Here is an 18,742-nt window from a genome sequence, read left to right on the forward strand (position 1 = left end):
GGATCCCAAGCAGGTTCCATGCTGTTGATGCAGAGCCTGATGAGGGGCTCAATTTCACAACTGTGAGATCATGACCCAAGCTGAAATCAAGAGTCAGATGTTTAACTGACTGGGCCACCCAGGCACACCATCTCACATAGTTTCTGAAGTTAGGAATCTTAGAATCTCAGAATTAAGAATCTCAGAGCTTAGCTGGATGGTTTTGGCTCAGGATTTCTCATGAGGTTGCAGTTAAGATTTCAGCCAAGGCTGCGGTTATCTGAAAGCTTGACTAGATTGGAGAATTCACTTCAAAACTAACTCAGTCTCTCTTGGCAGAAGTCTCTAGTTCCTTACCAAGAGACCTTCTCTGCTAAGCCTGCTTAGGACCCATGGCAAACAGCTTCCACCAGAGTCACCTACAAGAGGAGTGCAAGAGAGCAACAAAACACATCTTATGACCTCTTAGAAGTGACATACCATCATTTTTGCTCTATTCTATTGATCATGTAGACCAACTTTGTTACAGGGTGGGGAGATTATACAAGAGTGTGAATATCAAAAGGCACGGATCACTGGGGCCCATCTTAGAGACTGGCTACCACAGTACCTACCTTTTATTGGGGGGGGGGAAAAAGCCCTGCAGAGAATCTATTGTTTTTTGGTTTTTGTTTTGTTTTGTTTTGTTTTTTAGAAAGAGGAAGTATGAGGAGGGAGAAAGGGAGAGAGAGGAGGGAGACAGAGAGACTCTTAAGCAGGCTCTATGCTCAGCACAGAGCCCAATGTGGGGCTCTATCCTATGACCCTGGGATCTTGACCTGAGCCGAAATCAAGAGTCAGATGCTCAACTTACTGAGCCACCCAGGCACCCTGAATCTATTGTTTTCTAAAATAAAAAACTTCCATCCAAAAGTTTGTACAATTATTTGTTCCAGTTTGTCAGTGCAAACAAACGAACTTGAGGCATTTACTGTGCACAAAAAAAAAGTTGGCACATGTGCATAAGATGATTTGATTAGTTTCATTAAGCTCTCAGGAACATTCAGTCTTTGAGGTTTTATTTGATTAAAATGTCTGTTTAAAGAATTCTTCACTTTAGGGGGTGCCTGGCTGGCTCAGTTGTCAGAGCATGCCACTCTTGTTCTAAGGGTTGTGAGTTCAAGCCACTGTTAGGCATAGAGATCACTTAAAAACTAAAGATGAAAAGAGAAGAGGTCTTCACTTTAGCTGTTCACAAATGGCTTCCTCAGAGCAAACATCTTCAATCAGATGTGGTTTCTTGAAAAGTTTCAGAAGTTACTGTTAAGAAGGTCCTTTGAAAGTGAGTTTCTGTAATTTTGGATCCAGTTTAAAGTCATAGGATCCTTTAGCCTTGTCTGAACAGTGAGCTATATTTGGGGATTTGGCATACAGAGGGTCTGTCTTGGATTAGGTCTCAAAATACCTAAAGGATTTCCTTAAACAGGCCCCGGGTCAGATACAACAGGTGTTTCACTTCTAATTTTGGAAAGAGAAGCAGCCAGTTGAGAGTGAGGCTGTTCTGCACTCATTCAGCAGGACTGAGAACAATAAGTAATTTTGCCCCGACATAAAATGTAGAAAAGACTGGAAATGTGTTATTCTTCTAATACTTCTGATAACAAACCACAGTTTTAGAAGACAACATAGAATTTTGATGAGTTCTGATAAAGGCTTCTGTTTTCTTAGTACTTGATAAATTTGTTTAAAATTAATGAAAGTGCACGTTAGTGTCAGGTTCTATACTAGAATGCTTATTTAAATGGTCACGTACATTCTTATTTGGATTACACCACTGTCAGTGAATTAAATTTTTGTAATGGAAAATAAAGACATTGTAGAATAAATGATCTATCTGGTTTCCCCTACTTTTCAAAATATTTCAAAGGAATTTGGGGGCTTTAGAAGATGGTGATATTACTTTATTAAAAAATATATATGTAAGCACATTTAAATAAGATTAAAATATGTCTAGGCTTTAAAATAAAAATATGCTTGGGGTGCCTGGGTGGCTCAGTCGGTTGAGTGTCCAACTTCGGCTCAGGTCATGATCTCACGGTTGTGAGTTCGAGCCCACGTCGGGCTCTGTGCTGACAGCTCAGAGCCTGGAGTCTGCTTCAGATTCTGTGTCTCCCTCTCTCTCTGCCCCTCCCCCACTCACACTATGTCTCTCTCTGTCTCTCAAAAATAAATAAATGTTAAAAAAAAATTTAAAAAATATGCTTGAAACACACCACCCCAAATGCAATTATTGTGCATATAAAAATGAGCAAAACTAGGGGCGCCTGGGTGGGTCAGTTGGTTGAGTGTCCGACTTCGGCTCAGGTCATGATCTCAAGGCTTGTGAGTTTGAGCCCCACGTGGGGCTTTGTGCTGACCGCTCAGAGCCTGGAGCCTGCTTCTGCTTCTGTGTCTCCCTCTGTCTCTGCCCCTAACCCACTCGCATTCTGTCTCTGTCTCTCTCAAAAATAAAAAACATTAAAAAAATTTAAAAAAAAATAAAAATGAGCAAAACTTTGGGGTACCTCGCTGGCTCAGTTGGCAGGGTGTGCTTTTCTTAAAGTCAGGGTAGTGAGTTCAAGCCCCATATTGAGTGTGGAGCCAAAAAAAAAAAAAAAACGGTAAAAAAGAAAAATGAGTAAAGCTTTGTATTTGATTGACTTTAAAAAAAAATTAAAGCAATGTAATCATGACCATTTCAACTACAAAACAAGGGTTGATAAATTTTTAAATGTGAGGTCCCTAGAAATATAAGTTTCTAATATGGCCTCATGATATTCAGCAATGTAATCTTAACATGACATACACAGTAGATTCCTCATAAATACATACTGAACATGAGATTAGATTCAGAAATTCTTATTGAAGGAATACTAAAATAAATATTAGAAAAGGTATTGTTTTCTTTTGGCACATCAGAAAGTCTGTTGCTTATAAAATTAATACTATAGAATCTATTCATTTTAAGAATTCAATACTTAAGCTTTACAGTTTAGATATTACTTTACTTTGAATTCCTCTATGGGTTTAAAAAGCAAGACATGTTAAAAAAAAAAACTCGCGCCATGTTGTAAGTAGTAGTAAACTTGGTAATTATTTTTGAGTGAAATGAGAAATATATGCTATGTAAATATTTTTAAAGATAGGTTTAACTTCAATAGGTTTGACTTGAACCTGCATTTTTCTAAAACACTGCATTCCAAAGTATTTCTCTACAAAATGTGTACAATTTAATATTGGGACAAGAAAATTCATTTAGGTCACAATAACTTGTTATTACACAAGTAGAGATAAAAATCTTTAAACATTAAGAATTCAAAATTCTAGAAGCTCCGAGGAAACCGAATACAGGCGTCATTAATGCTTACACCGAAAGTACTGAAAACAAATTTCTGAAACAGAATTTTCAGTAATTTGCGTTGGACTCTCACCATCTGGCCTGCCCTCCCCGTATCCGAGTTTGACTACATGTCTAAATCTAGAGTAACCCTACACTTTTCTCTTCTTCTCTCCCTTGTCCCCATAAGGCCTCAAGACTGGAGTAGAGTTTATGATTAACTGTGTATTTTGATAATTAGAACACCAAATGCGGTAGTATATTAGCACCGTGAAATTCTGGTGTCACAAAAACATATTGGATAAATTCTGGGTTCTAAAGCATAACGTATCATTCAGCTTCTAAGAGTAAAAAGTTGAGTTGGAAGCCTCAAACACTGCTGGAACCCACGGCAAATCCAGCATGTTATCAAGCAATTACAAGATGGATTTTTGAAGAAAAAATACTTTTTCTGACCAGTGACATCACTTTGTGCTGCGGTGTGCAGTTACAAAGGCAGGGTGAACACACTCTGTGGCAAAGACATCATCTTGCCATAGGGCAGGAGCTGTAGTCCTAATTTCTAAAAGGAATCGGCAGTCTACGGTTGATTTATGGACAGCCTGTGTCGTCCCGCACAGTGCCAGTTCCAGGAGACCTCGCCAATTAGCTCTCTTTTCTGCTTAAGCCGTTAAAGCCACCTCCATGGAAACGCCAGAAGAGGCCGGGGGGAGGGGAGCAGACAGGTGCGCCCTCTGTTTGGGAATACACAAAGGGCCGACCTAGCCGCCGCGGTGTCCCTGGCAACTCCACGCAAGCAGGGCGCGCGCACTTCTCGCGGGCCCACGGCGCAGTAGGCAGCTGGGCGGGCGGGGCTGCGCGCTCAGGTCGCCCCGCATCGGCTCGCGGACACCCTCGGCCTGCTCGCGGACGCGGTGCCCGGGAAGCGCGAAGCCGGCTCCCGGCAGCGGCGGCGCCCGCGCTGTAGGGACTTGTAGTCCGCGTGCCTCCCAGGCACCTCCCCCGGTAGGACGGTCCGCGCGTCCCCACCCTCCGCAAGCCGACTTCCTGCCGCTGCCAAAACTACACCTCCCGGCGTCCTCTCCGCTGTGGGGCCGAAAGTGAAAACAAATTCTGGGCTGCGAGGGTGCTGCCCTCCGCCGGGCGCCCCCACCCGCTCTCCGCCCCTCCGGCGCCCTCCTGCGAGGTGGGGAAAGGAAAGGCCGCGTCTTTCTCTTTTGGCTTCCTCGGCTCCTAGGGTGGGGAGCGCGCGGGGGACGCAGGCCTCGCTTCCCCTGAGCCGGCCCCGCGCACGCGGGGTGCCGGGGGTTTCCTCGCCTCACCCCGGTCGGGACGAGGAAACTTGTGGGGGCGGCGACCCCCGGCTGTTTTCCTGAGCCGGGCAGCGACTTCTCACGTTCGGGGTTTCTTTAATTTGCCCCCGTTGCCGCCGGGCGCGTGGTCCCTCGGGAGGCGGCCGCGTGCGCACAGCCATGCATTAGGCAGGGCTCCCCTATGCGCGCGGGGAGCGCCGCCCGCTGCCTCGGGCCGCCGCTGCCTGCCGCCGCCCGCGGAGCCCGAGCCGCCGCCCCTCCTAGGCCGGGGCGTCGAGGAGCCGGCGGCGCGGCCATGTGGGGCTAGCCCGCGCCGCGCCTGGCCTGCAGTAGGACCGGCAACATGGAGGCGGCCGTCGGCGCTTCCGACGGCGTGGACCAGGGCGGCGCGGGGCCCCGCGAGGACGCGACGCCGATGGACGCCTATCTGCGGAAACTGGGCTTGTATCGGAAACTGGTCGCCAAGGACGGGTCGTGCCTGTTCCGAGCCGTGGCGGAGCAGGTAATGAGGTGGGGGACGGGGAAGGCTGGGTGGGAAAGAGGCGGCGGGCAGCTTTGCGGGCCGCCCACGTCCGGAGCAGCGCGTGGCCCGGCTGTCGTCACAGCGGTTCATTGTAACGCCGGAATGGGACACTTTCCTGGGTCTGGAGGCTGTAAATCGAAACTTAAAAACACATAAATTAACTGGGTGTTGTCCCTCTTGGTGTAGAGATAATGAGGACAACCTGTGAGGCCTGTTGAGCGCCTTGTTCGGTAGATTGATTGCCGGGGACTTGGCGAAATGATATTTTTCCATTCTGTTCCGCATTCACCTTCTCTCGGCTTTATAAGTACAGCGTTCACACCAGTAAACCGGTGTTTACTAGAGGAGGTGGTGCACCCGGCATAACTCGCTGAGCATTGTTTTTTCTCTACTGGACTTTGGAATGTGGGGGAGTCTAGTTCGTCGATGTCCGCTTGACTTCAGAGCGGAAAAATGTAGTTTGGGAAAGTCAGCCTTTTAAAAATATAACTTTTAAAACAATTGTCTTGGAGTAGATTCCACCCTCTGTTAGACTCTGCAAGGTTTACTAAAAATAATTTTCTTCTTAAAAGGCTGTTTTGGTGTTGGATGTTCTCTAGGCTCTTGACCGAATTTCCCCTGCTAATGGTCAAAATCATTTTCTAACAGGAAAATGTTTTTCTTTTATAAGAGTTTTTTTCCATGTTACATAACAGTGTGTAGTTGGTATGCAGTCACCAAAACCCATCCTATATTGAAAAATAGCTGTCGAAATAGTTGGACAAAAGTTTCACATTACTGCCCTGGTGTGTATTTCATACCTTTCACAGTTTGCTTTCCTTCAGCTTAAGAGCTTTTCCTTCCTCTCTTCCCTTCCTGTGGAGTTTTTATGTTTCTGTTTTTCTCACCTTTTTTGAATGCTAAATAGTTTCCCAGAATTTCTACTTAATGAATAAATGTTTTACTTAACATCTGTAGACTATTCTCATTTTTTTCAACTTCTGAGGGCCAGCTATATTCCAGAGTCCCTTGTTTTCGCATCTGTATCATAAAATTTTTTTTTTTCTAACATTGATTTAACTACATAAGCTTTGTATTATGTTGCTGGTGTTGTCATTCAGACATTCTTTGTACAGCTCCCTAAATCCAGCTCTTTTTCAGTTCATTAGATTTCTCTCATTTTTAGAAATTTAGGATGTTTCAGTGTTGTGGGATATGTTCACACACTCCCACCCCAGTCTTTACTGTTAGTAAACAGTCTGTCCCATTTGTGAATTTTCTGGATCTCCATCTGCGTTCCTTCTTCTTCCTCACCCTCCCTGGACTCCTCAGCACCTCCGGAAGCAGGGGAAAGGGGTGGAAGTGAATTCATCAGCCCTTATTTATACATAGTGTTAGCTCTAGCAAGAGATTGGTAAGGAAGGAGGTAGAAATGAATTGAAATAAGGGAAGTATGGTGCTTATTTGGCATTGGATTATCCAGATTCTAGTTTATATTGAAGTAGAAAACCGTGTGTAATTTCTATATTGTATGCCATAATTGGCAAACATGATTATACAGAAACCTCTCTTACTGAAGTGAGATCTCTATGTTTAGGTAGAAAGGGGCAAAAGCTAGTGTCAAGAACTCATTACTCCTGTCATAGAACACATTTTATTGTATCTTGTAATAGGATTTAAATTAGATATAAGGAAATATCCCCCTTTGATTATGTGATTATGTGATTATGATTTTTAGTATACTGAGCTTAGAAAGCTTAATACCATGAATTTTGGGGGAAGCTCATTTCTTCACTACACGAGGATTAAGGGTGTAGCCTTCATGGCTAAAGGCAAAGTGCATGTGTGTTGGGGTGGGAAGGGAAGTAACACCAAAGTCAGGCTTAAAGGGTGTGCTCTTTAAAAGTATGTACAAAAGATTTACTTTTTGGCCAACAGTTTTCCCAATAATATAAAAATAATTTATCATTTCTAAGAAGGAGCCAGAGTAAGTAATCTAATTGGCAGTCTTTGGGGGATAGGGTGGGGGAGAGACTTCAATTAGGAGTAGTCTTTCCTTCCAAATTACCTGATTTAGATAGGTCCTTCCCTTTTTACACTTCTGGACTTGGGCCTGCAGGAGGCCTGACCTGAATCAGCTCTGTGGCCATGGAGCTAAAAATAGGGCGCTCTTAGAGGATTTGCTAAAGCAGTATGTCTCGGCCTTTCCCAGTGTTTATCACTGTCTTGTCCCAAGTGAAGATTGGAAAGTCTCCTATTTTCTAGGTTGTGTGTGTGTGTGTATAATAATTAGCAGAGATATTTGTCTTAATATTTGCATTCTTCCTGAGTGTCCTTGAGCTTGCAGTTACACTTTTTTTTTTCTATTTTGTTTTCTTTTGTCATTGTCTTTATGGTGGGATATTCTTTTACCAACTTTTGCAAAATAATGATTTTGTAAGCCAAAATCATACTGGCTTACAGCAACACACATTCAGTTCTCATCCCCAGACTTGCGTATCAGCTGCACAAGCTCTGCTCCAGGCTGCAGGTTTGATTCGGGTCTGTTCATACATCCTCATTTGCAGTTACACTTTTTAAATAGTTGTCATTTAACCTTGTTTCTCTTGCAGTGCTTGACTTTGTAAAAGCTCCAGCACCCTACACCTTAAGGAAGTTGCTGAGAATTTTGTTTCTGAGTGACAGGTTCAGATTTCATGTGCTAATAAAATCTTTGTTGAAAGAGGGGAAAAGACAGATTTGCTTGCCATTGTCTTTGATGGAAAATAAGTTTTATTCAGTTAATGTCTGCCACCTGTTGCTAGGTAAATGCCTTTAAGACTATCTTCGCTTGGCTAATGGTAGGAAGCCATATCAGAGGACACTGGTTTACTCAAAGTGATAATACCTTGATTCTTAATAGTGTCTAAAATAGCTTCTGTGGAAGAAGTGTTTGCTAAATATCATTTGTTGAATTGGAAAAAAAAAAATTGTGTGGTGGTTACTTTTATACGTAAACATTTCTTCCAGAGCCGGAAGTTTTGAATATATAAGGAGGCTTTGTAATAGTTCCCAAGATAGCAATGTTAGGTGTACTCTGTTAAGCTGAAAACCAGCTAGTATGCTGAAAACAAACTCATCGGTAACCTCAGCTAGTGCATCTTCAGTGTATCTTAATGTAAAGACATAACTAGCTGTCCAGAGAGTTGTGCCTCTGGTTCTGTGAGTGAGTACAAATGAACCTTGGCTGTTATCAAAGAGACTTGTAAAGTGTGCAGCTAGAGCCTCCGTTTTGCTGAATTATCTGCTCACTCTGAATGAGAGGAAATCACTTATTTGGACTTGTAACTTATTTATTTATTTATTTATTTATTTATTTATTTATTTATTTAAATGTTTTTATTTATTTTTGAGACAGAGAGAGACAGAGTATGAGCACAGGAGGGGCAGAGAGAGAGAAGGAGACACAGAATCCAAAGCAGGCTCCAGGCTCTGAGCTGTCAGCACAGAGCCCGATGCGGGCTCGAACTCATGGACTGTAAGATCATGATCTGAGCTGAAGTCGGACACGCAAGTGACTGAGCCACCCAGGCGCCCCAACTTTTCTTTTATTTAAATCCAAGTTAACATATAGTGTAAATAATGGTTTCAGGAGTAGAATTTAGTGATTCATCACTTACATTTAGTGCTCATCTCAACAAATGCCCTTATTAATGCCCATCACCCATTTAGTCCATCCCCCAACCCAACACCCCTCTAGCAACTCTGTTTGTTCTCTGTGAGAGTCTTTTGTGGTTTGCTTCCCTCTCTGTTTTTATCTTATTTTTTTTCTTCTCTTCCCCTATATTCTTCTGTTATGTTAAATTACACTGACTGACTTATTTTGCTTAGCATAATAACTCTAGCTCCGTCCACGTTGTTGCAAATAGCAAGATTTCATTCTTTTTGATCATTGAGTAATATTCCATTTGTGTGTGGATGTGTGTGTACATATGTATATACACACACATGTATATATACACACACACCACATCTTCTTTATCCATTCATCAGTCAGTGGACATTTGGGCTCTTCCCATAAGTTGGCTATTGTTGATAGTGCTGCTATAAACATTGGGGTGCATGTGCCTCTTTGAATCAACATTTTTGTATTTTTTGGATAATACCTAGTAATGCAGTGTGAATACCTGGGTTGCAGGGTAGCTCTATTTTTAATTTTTTGAGGAACCTCCAGACTGTTCTCCAGAGTGGCTGCACCAGTTTGCATTCCCACCAACAGTGTAAAAGTCTGCATCCTTTCCAACATCTGTTGTTTGCTGAGTGGACCTGTAATGCCCTTTTTTTTTTTTTTTTTTTTTTTTTTTTTTTTTTTTTTGGTTTAATTTTGAGAGAGAGAATCCCAAGCAGGCTCTGTGTTGTCATTGCAGAGCCCCCAGAGTGGATGCGGGGCTGGATCTGTTAACTCTTAAAGCTACTTTACATTAATATAAATTCTAAAAGCCTTATTAGTAGTTTGACATGTGGTTAATTAATTTTTGATATGTGGTTATTTTCAATGTTTCAGGGTTTTTGTTTGTTTTCTGCCTTGACCCTTTAAGGTACCAGGAACACCTTCATTTGAGACACCCATTAATAGAAAATAGTTGTAATCTTTTAAGCATGATAGTTAAAGTATTTGAGGCTAGCCAAGAGTTCTAAGCACTTAATAATACTAGTTTTTTCACACCAGAGCTTTAGCATTTTAGTAAGAAACAAAATGCCAGTAAGTTATCTTTTTGTTGAACTAATTGTTTAGCATAAGAATACAGAGACTACTATGTGAGAGAGTTTGGGTCATCTTTGTAGTGTGGCTTATTTCAGTTGGTGCTTTAAGATTTTGGTTTGGGCTGGGGCTCCTGGTTGGCTTGGTTGTAGAGCATGTAACTCTTGGTCTTGGGGTCTTGAGTTGGAGCCCCATGTTGTACGTGGAGCCTAGTTTAAAAAAAAATAATGAGGGGCACCTGGATGGCTCAGTCCTGTCCCACTTCAGCTCAGGTCATGATCTCACAGTCCGTGAGTTCGAGCCCCGCGTTGGGCTCTGTGCTGTCAGTTCAGAGCCTGGAGCCTGCTTCAGATTCTGTTACTTCCTCTTTCTCTGCCCCTCCCCCACTCATGCTCTGTCTCTGTATCTCAAAGAATGAATAAACATTAAAAAACATTAGGAAAAAAACGAAATATTTTGAGACAAAGAGCAAGTTTCAAGGCTGTTGGGGTGACAGCACATAGCAGCATGTTTGCATCCCGTGTGCTGCCCACTTGGATGTTTTTTCAAGAGTTGTGTAAGCCTGACAACTAAGGATTTAAGAATGAGTACCTTAGTTTTTCTGAAACCACAGTGGAACTAAATTTCTACATAAGGCAAGTAATTCAAAATTATTGGGAAAAAAGAAATCTAATTCTTACAGACTTAAAGCCTTAAAGAGGATTCTTGTTGAAGTTGCCTGTTCTCTTTTCCAACAAGCATAGGATGAAGGTAACCACTACTTTGCAGGGATTCTGTTAGCCATGCTTTGTGAAGGGCAGAGGTAGAAGAGGGCTGGTGAAGAGAGGAAATTATCTAAGTTTACAAAGATTTCCTCACAAAAGTGACCTAAAGGAGAAATGGTAATAAGTGCTTTATAGAATGACTTAAGGAGTAGTATCGATCTTATATGTCATGTCATCTGTGGCTAGAGGAAGAGGTGGGAATGAATAAAGATGTAGAAATTACAGAAAGGCAAATGGAGAGAGTGATTTTTATCGGTTTTGAGGTTATTTTGGGTGTGAAAGAAAGTGCTAGGTTGTAACTTAAATCCTCGTTTAACAAAATGCTTAGTGACGTGTTGCTTTTTCTTTTCAGGTATTGCATTCTCAGTCTCGCCATGTGGAAGTCAGAATGGCCTGTATTCACTATCTTCGAGAGAACAGAGAGAAATTTGAAGCGGTAATTTGTAATTTTAAACATGAAATGGTGTCTTGATTTGCATTTACATCTTAGCCTGTAGAAGTGATCTGGTGGGAATTTCACAGGCTGGCTCTTAATGCAGGTTATGAAGATAAACCCCTTAAAAAACTGCTTTATTGGATTTAAATCCAATTATATTGTGATATTTTTAGGTTGTTTTGTGGTTTTCATTTATTTAGACATTTAGAAAGCTTCTATGATAAAGACACTGAGCTGTGGAAGATGGAAGCATGACTTGGACAGAATCCTTGCATGTTAAGAGGGAGCTTTGTCATGGTCAGGGAATTGTTTGTCATGGTTAACTAATAGTTTTCTGTGATTGGTAATCCTTTGTGAATTTAAAAAATTTCAGACTTGGAGCAAAAAAAATATGCTGAACTTAGCTAATACTGAGTCTTTGATTTTATCAGAGGCAGTTACAGATTTTTACTTTTTGGGATTCATCATTATGAATCACACATCACAACACTAATTATGTAAATAATGATTAATAATTGCTATAATGTTGTATAACAACTTACTGTAATTTTCTCGGTAGTATATAGTAGGCTGTGAAATAAGATGCCACAGTGGCCTGTTTTCATTTTATATTGAAAGCCTTAGTAGGATTTACTAGTTCTGGGTTTTATGACCTGGAATGATGTCATCTGATGACTTTTTAATATTTTTCCCCTTTGACTGCCAAAAAAACATTGACACCTTGTAAATAACTCAATTCTAAAACTTAATAGGTAAATAGCTCTTAATTTGTGTGTGTGTGTGTGTGTGTGTTTCTTTCAGTGTCTTAATTTGGATGTGCTTTTGCATTAGTGTTCCTGTATTCAGGAAAAATGTTACTACTGGTGACATTCTGAGTGTATTCTGGGTACCGTGTTATAAGAACGACAGTAATATATTCCGGAAAGGAGAGTTACCCACTTGATCAGATTTGAGAACTTGTCTTACAAAAAGAAACTGGTGATGTGTGGAGGCTAGATAAAAGTATTAGGGTGTGATAGAAAACGGGGAGAGGTGAGGAGAGTGGAATGGTCTTCAAGTATTTTAAAGAAATTACAAGTTAATCATTATTATTGGCCTCAGAGTATAAAACACTGTTGACCACAAGTAGTGGAAATTGCTGTCATTGGTTGAGCACTTTCTATGTGCCAGGCATTGTTTAAATGCTTTGCATATATTTATTTAGCCTTTACAGTCTTAAGAGGTATGATCAGAAGTTGGAAGTTCCAATGGGGAAAGTTTTAATTTCCTTTTATAATAAGTACCTTCAAACAATTTCTGTTGGCCAAAATTGGAAAAGGCTGTCATGGGAAGGAGGGTGGGGGATGTGTGCCTTGTTTACTGAAAATGTTTAGTCAGAGTCTAGATGTATACTTTCTGATTAGAAAGGAGAATCTCAGATTGGATGCAGGCTTGTGTCAGAACACCACTTAGGTCTCTTCTAACTTTAAATGGTTTTGTGGGTTTATTTTTTTCCCCTAAAGTATAAATAATTACCTAATACAGAAGAGTAGCCTCTGGTTGGTGGGATATTTAAAATATGTGGCTATTTTATTATAATTATGTGTTAAAACTTAAGATACTTTTGGGGCATTTGACAGCATATGATCAATAAAAGAATTAATATCAGTCGCAAAAAAGGAAATGGGTGTTTACAAGATTTTTATAGACTGGAGAGTGTATGTTTCTAAGTGTATCACTTTGTTAAATTAACTGGGACTATAATTTAAATAAAATTGAGTTTGGTATTTCAGATGAATGTCTTTGGGAGATTTCTCAATTAAATTAGTGTGATGGCTAACAAAAAACATAACAGCTTAAATAAACTTTTTATGTTAAAGCATGAAGCAAATGAAAAACCTAGTTGGTTCAACAAAATATGTAGTATTATTAGTTCTCATCTCTGTTTTTAGTATGACTGACCTAAGAGTTGTATGCATATCTATATTAGTAAACTAATATTTCTTAGCTAGTATATTGTCCTTCTTTAATTCTCCTCTCTGCATTGGCCATTACCAGAATAATCCCTAAGTGCTTGCTTTGTATGTTTCTCTGTTCATAATGTCACCAGCAGTGACCTTGAATTGCCTTCTCCCTCAGTCTGCAAGTCCTTCCTGTGCTCAAGTCCCTCTATAAACAGGTGTCCAGTTGAGTTCCTCTCTCAGTCTGTTGTCCCCACCAGGTTTTCCTGTTCCTCCTGGCTAGTTGACTCCTGTCTTCCCAACACAGTGCCTCTTCACACCACATTGTGTCTGTGCCTGGCTGTATCCTGTCCAGGAGATCTTTTCTGATAATGTTTACTTTTCTGAATTCTTTTGTATCTTTACGGTCTTTACTTAATGATTTTTACGTATTTTAATAATTAGGTTGAATGTATATACCTGTATTACTGTTATCATTACTAACGTATCCAAGGTTCATGTAAGAACTCAGGAATTCAGAATGAAAAGGTTTTTGTTTCGATGTATTTCTAATACACTTATTTATTTATTTATTTTTGCAGTTTATAGAAGGGTCATTTGAAGAGTATTTAAAACGTTTGGAAAATCCACAGGTATGCAGTGATTCTGTAATATATGTTATGTTTTTTATATATTCAAATAATGTATTCAGAATTCATTAAAATGTAATCTTATGGTGTATGGAGCAGTTATAGTGAGTACTTTTCTTTAATAAACACTTCTTAGTTGCACATTTTATGCAGCATTTATGTGGAAGCCAGTTGGAGCTGTATACTGGATGTTGCCTCACTAAGGACAGAGTCATGCTATCTTTACCTTTGTCATAATGACATCTGAATGTAGTATAAAAGACCTATAATAACACTGGTGATGATTTTCAGGATGCTGTGTTGGTACGGGTATTGGGCATGATCGACAGGGTGCAAGATTTGATTGCTTCTTTAGGCCACTGAGAAGACAAGATTCTTTTATGTAGTTCCATTTCCCATGATCAGCTTAAGAAGAAGGAAGAGACCGTTGAGTAAAAGGATGGGACTTCCCCAAATCCTACTGTCATGCCTTCTCAGTCATGTTGAAGTTAAAAAGAATTTTTTTTTCTGCTTACAAAACTGTTCTCCCTGTAAAAATCCAAATACCATGAAATGCCACATAGAATGCCCTGTAGAATATTCCATCATCCTCAGAGGTAATCTCTATTGAGTTTAAAATAATATTAGCAAAGGAAGAAGCTAAGAAGAGGATTTAGGTAGGGAGGAAAAGGGATAATATAGGAACAGGGTGTTTGATTAACAATTGGTATCTCCATTTGGTTCTCTGACACTAGTTTGAGTCCTTGTTGAGTGCCAAGAATTGCCAGGCACTCTGGGAATGCAGAAGTAACAGGTTTGGGTGCTGTTCTCAGAAGTTTCCCTGTAATACGGAAAAATACCTAACGCAAGTGAGAAAGCACATTTATCGTATGTATAGATGTGGGGCATCTGGGTGGCTCAGTAGGTTGAGCATCTGACTTTGGCTCAAGTCATGATCTGGTGATTCATGAGTTTCTCTGCTGTCAGTGCAGTCTGCTTCAGATCCTCTTTCCCCCTCTTTCTCTGCCCTTCTTCCGCTTCCAGGTGCACATGCTCTCTCTCAAAAATAAATAAAACATTAAAAAGTACAGAAATGATGCTATAGGCATTCAAGTTTTTATTTTTACTGAAGTAGACAAAACAAGAGGTAGTGGGTTGGCATTTGAAGTCTGAATAAATTGCTGGATGCAAAATGCCTAAGGTTAAGGGCATTTCTGGGTAGGGAAAATTGTGAGCAAGGCAGCTTTCAGAAAGCAGTTCAGTTTGTATGGAGCATGTGAAGGTAGGAGGTAGTGAGAAGTCAGAGGGCCATCTGTGGGGTTTATCACAGAAGAGCATTCAGTGCTAGGCTCAGTAGTTAGAAGCTTATGCTTTAGGCTAGCATTTCAAGAGTGTCAACCATAGACCATCTGCATTTGGAATTACCCGAGGTGGTTGTAAAAATACAGATTGCCTAGCCACTATTCCAGACCTGAATCAAAGTCTATGCCTGGGGGCCTGAGAATCTGGTGTTGGGAAACCTTTTAAGTTTTTTGAGGCAGGAAGTGAGTATGTTTTGTTCACTTTTGAGAACCAAGAATAGTGCCTGGCATCTTTGTTGGCTGTCTGAATGGATGGATAAAATACTGTGCAGAGACGGTTGGGGGTAGATGAGACCACAGAGGTGGGAAGACAAATTGCATGTTTTTTAAAAAAAATGTTGAATACATGGAAAAATGTACACAGTACATGAAGTGTCAAAAAAGAAGTAAGTATAGCATTGTTCCAGTTTTGGAGACAATTACCTTCTGAAGGCCTTTTCTCTAGATCTAACTTCATTTTTAATTCAGTGATTTCAGTATTGAGTTCTATAGTCACAAATAACCATTTTCCTGAAGTTTTCATTTTTTTCTTTTATTTTAAAGCTGCTGCTTCAAAAAAAAGCTTCGAAAGGATTTATTTATTTATTTTTTAATGTTTATTATTTTTGAGAGAGAGAGAGAGAGAGAGACAGAGACACAGAGACACAGAGACCAAACAGGGAAGGGGCAGTGAGAGAGAGGCACAGAATCAGAAGCAGGCTCCAGGCTCTGAGCTGTCAGCACAGAGCCAGACGCGGGGCTCCAACTCATGGACTGTGAGATCATGACCTGAGCCGAAGTCAGACGCTCAACCAACTGAGCCACCCAGGCGCCCCATCTTCGAAAAGATTTGTATATTTTATCGCTTTTGGAATTTTTTTCATCATTACTTTTAATTTGAGGTGCCAAACTGATGATTAGTTTGTGTATGTTGAATGAATGTTAAATCCATATTGCATTATATATAACATCTTAGGAAAGATAAACACCAGAATGTTATCTTTATAGTCCTGTTACTGGTCATTTTTACTCCAATTTACAGAAAATAAAGGACATGACAGGACCATTTATTAACTTTTTCCCTCCTTTTTTTTAAACATTTACTTTGAGAAAGCGAGAAAGAGAGCAAGTTCAAGAGAGAGCATGAGGGACAGAGAGAGAAGAGAGAATCCCAAGCAGGCTCCATGCTGTTAGCATAGAGCTTGACGTGGGGCTCCATCTCACGAACTGTGAGATCAAGACCTGCTTCAAAATCAAGAGTCAGACGCTTAACTGACTGAGCCACCCAGGCACCCTGTTCCTTTTTTTTTTTTTTTCCTTTTTTAAGTAAGTTCTACACCCAGCGTGAGACTTGAACTGATGACCTGGAGATTGGGAGTTGCACGCTCTACTGACTGAGCCATCCAAGTGTCATGCCTTCCCCCCCCCCCCATTTATTAACTTTTTACTCAAGAAAAATCCCACAATGTAATGTTAGGGTAATTTTTGTGTAGCAATTTAGGCTATCAAGCTAAGAGGTTATGAGAAAGAATGGACCAGATGAGAATGGAGAGAGGGAATAAAGGGAGGAAATGAGGTAGTGTGAACTGAACTGAGACTGATTTAGGAGTCTGTGTGAGAGGAAGGAGGGAAGTCTCTGTGCTTTTGAGCTCGTGGGACAAGTGCCTCTTTCCCAAGGTGCTGGCTGGCCAGCTTTTTTATTTTTATGACACTTTGCTCTCCCCAGTCTGCTCAGGTTTCTTCCCCAGATGTTTTACAGGTACCTTCTGAACAGATGTTTGTGCTTCTTTATTAGAAAAAGATATTTATGTCTTTGTTTTTCTTTTTCCCTGATACTTAGGATGTATGAAATGAAGAGAAATACAGTTGATAAACTGTTAGTTTCGTCTAGTTCTCAGAGAAGGCATCTTTATGCTTTTGCTTAATAAACAAGTGAAACATTTTGAAAAATGCCTCAAACTTTTTGCAAGAATATGTTTTTGTCAGTTTTATGGAGGTAAAATTGACATACAGTGAAATTCACCAATTTTAAGTAGTGTATAATTTGATGAGATTTCACAGGTGTTGTGTAACCACCACTACAGACACATATGGGACATTTCTATCACTTCGCAAAGTTCCTTATGTCCTTTTGCACTTAATCCCTTTTCCCCCACCTTTTGGCTCTTGTCAACCACTGACCTGTTTTGTAAGTTTTGCTTTTTCTAGACTATATAAATGGAATGGTACAGTTTGTAGTATCTGTAGTTTCTGTATCTGGCTCCTGTTACATTATGGAAGACACCTTGACGTTCATCTGTTCATCCATGTTGTTGGATCTATCAGTTTGTTCCTTTTTATTGATGAGTGGTCATTTGTTATACGGAGTACTGCAATTTGCACATCCATGTATTTGTCAGTTGATGGGATATTTGGGTTCTTTCCAGTTTTAGGCTGTTTCATGATTAAAGCTGCTAAGAACATTTGCTTATAATAGAAGTCTTTGTGTGGACATATATTTTCTTTTGGATTAACACACAGGAGTGGAATTGCTGGGTCATATGGTAAATGTATGTTTAACTTAATGAGAAACTGAAAAACCTTTTTCAAAGTGGCTCTGCCATTTTGCTTCCTCATTGGCAGTATACGAAAATTCCAACTGCTCTACATCTCTGAACATTCACTCTTGTCATCCTTTGAAATTATAGCTGTTCTAGTGGTTGTGTATTTCTCTGATGTCGAACATCTTTTCATGTGCTTATTTGCCATCCATTTATCTTGGTGAAATGTCTGTTCGTAGATTTTGACCATCTTTTGTTAACGTTGCTGGTTTTATCAAATTGTAAGAGTTCTTTAACCTGGATAGAGTTCTGTAATTGGAAATGTATCTTTCAAATATTTTCTTCCAATTTCTGACTTTATCTTTTCATTTTCTTAATGGCATCCTTAGGAACAAAAGTTTTTTTTAATGTTTTTATGTTTTTGAATACGGTTCATTATGGTTAAAACAGATTTTGCAGAAATGCTTTACTGTCACCCACAATAAGGAAGTATATTAAACATCATAAGAAGTGCTGAGTAAATAAAATTATAGCCTTAAGGTAGAATACAATGGTAGAACATAGATACATTTTATAATTTAAAGTTGACCCTGGTTAGAGAAGACAGAATGTTATGATAGCCATTGTTTACTTAACCAGACTACAACAGAATTTATTCTGAAGATTAAGTACTTATGAAATGGTACATTATTTGAGAGGTAGTATTTTGTTGACACTAGAATAATGTTCCATTTTTAGAAGTGATGGTAACATCTTTTGCATGAAGTAGATGTAGCTTGTGTTTGTGATTTAAGCAAACTGGTCTGAGTGAAGGATCTCCTCTACACCAGAGAGTGTCACTTGTAGCCGCTTATGAGAAGCTCTGATTGTTAGTGAGAGGCCTATTTTAAGAAGTCTATTTTAATATATGGCACCCATTTCATTTTGAAAACCAGAGCCAACTTTTAAGAACTATTAAAATGAAGAATCTCTGGGGGGAAGATTATCTTTGTTTGAGATGAAAACAGTGTTTAAAATCTTATGTCAGATTTCTTTAAAGGAAAACGTGGCTGCATTCACTTATTGTAGCTCAGCTTATTATCTTTAGTGAGTCCTGGTTTTAAGTCTTTACTAATTTCATAAGTGGTATAGAAACACATTCTCATGGTAAAAGATTTAATACAGAATGAAGAGTGAAAGTCCTTCATTTTCCTTGATCTTGAATTCCCTGTCTCCATTGTCAGT

The 18,742-nt window shown here is 40.0% G+C and overlaps 1 protein-coding gene across 1 annotated transcript in view; it reads left to right on the top strand.

Moving 5' to 3' along the window:
* The first annotated feature begins 4,847 nt into the window (after positions 1 to 4,847).
* The window catches only part of OTUD4 (OTU deubiquitinase 4), a 45,463-nt gene continuing 31,568 nt past the window's right edge, over positions 4,848 to 18,742 (top strand). Inside the window, exons 1-3 of the mRNA XM_015081651.3 lie at positions 4,848 to 5,149; positions 11,007 to 11,090; positions 13,612 to 13,662. Of these exons, the coding sequence (XP_014937137.2) occupies positions 4,991 to 5,149; positions 11,007 to 11,090; positions 13,612 to 13,662 (294 nt within the window). The 5' untranslated portion in view covers positions 4,848 to 4,990. The remainder of the gene's footprint in view (positions 5,150 to 11,006; positions 11,091 to 13,611; positions 13,663 to 18,742) is intronic.

The sequence above is a fragment of the Acinonyx jubatus genome, chromosome B1, assembly GCF_027475565.1.
Source record: "Acinonyx jubatus isolate Ajub_Pintada_27869175 chromosome B1, VMU_Ajub_asm_v1.0, whole genome shotgun sequence".
NCBI lineage: Eukaryota > Metazoa > Chordata > Mammalia > Carnivora > Felidae > Acinonyx > Acinonyx jubatus.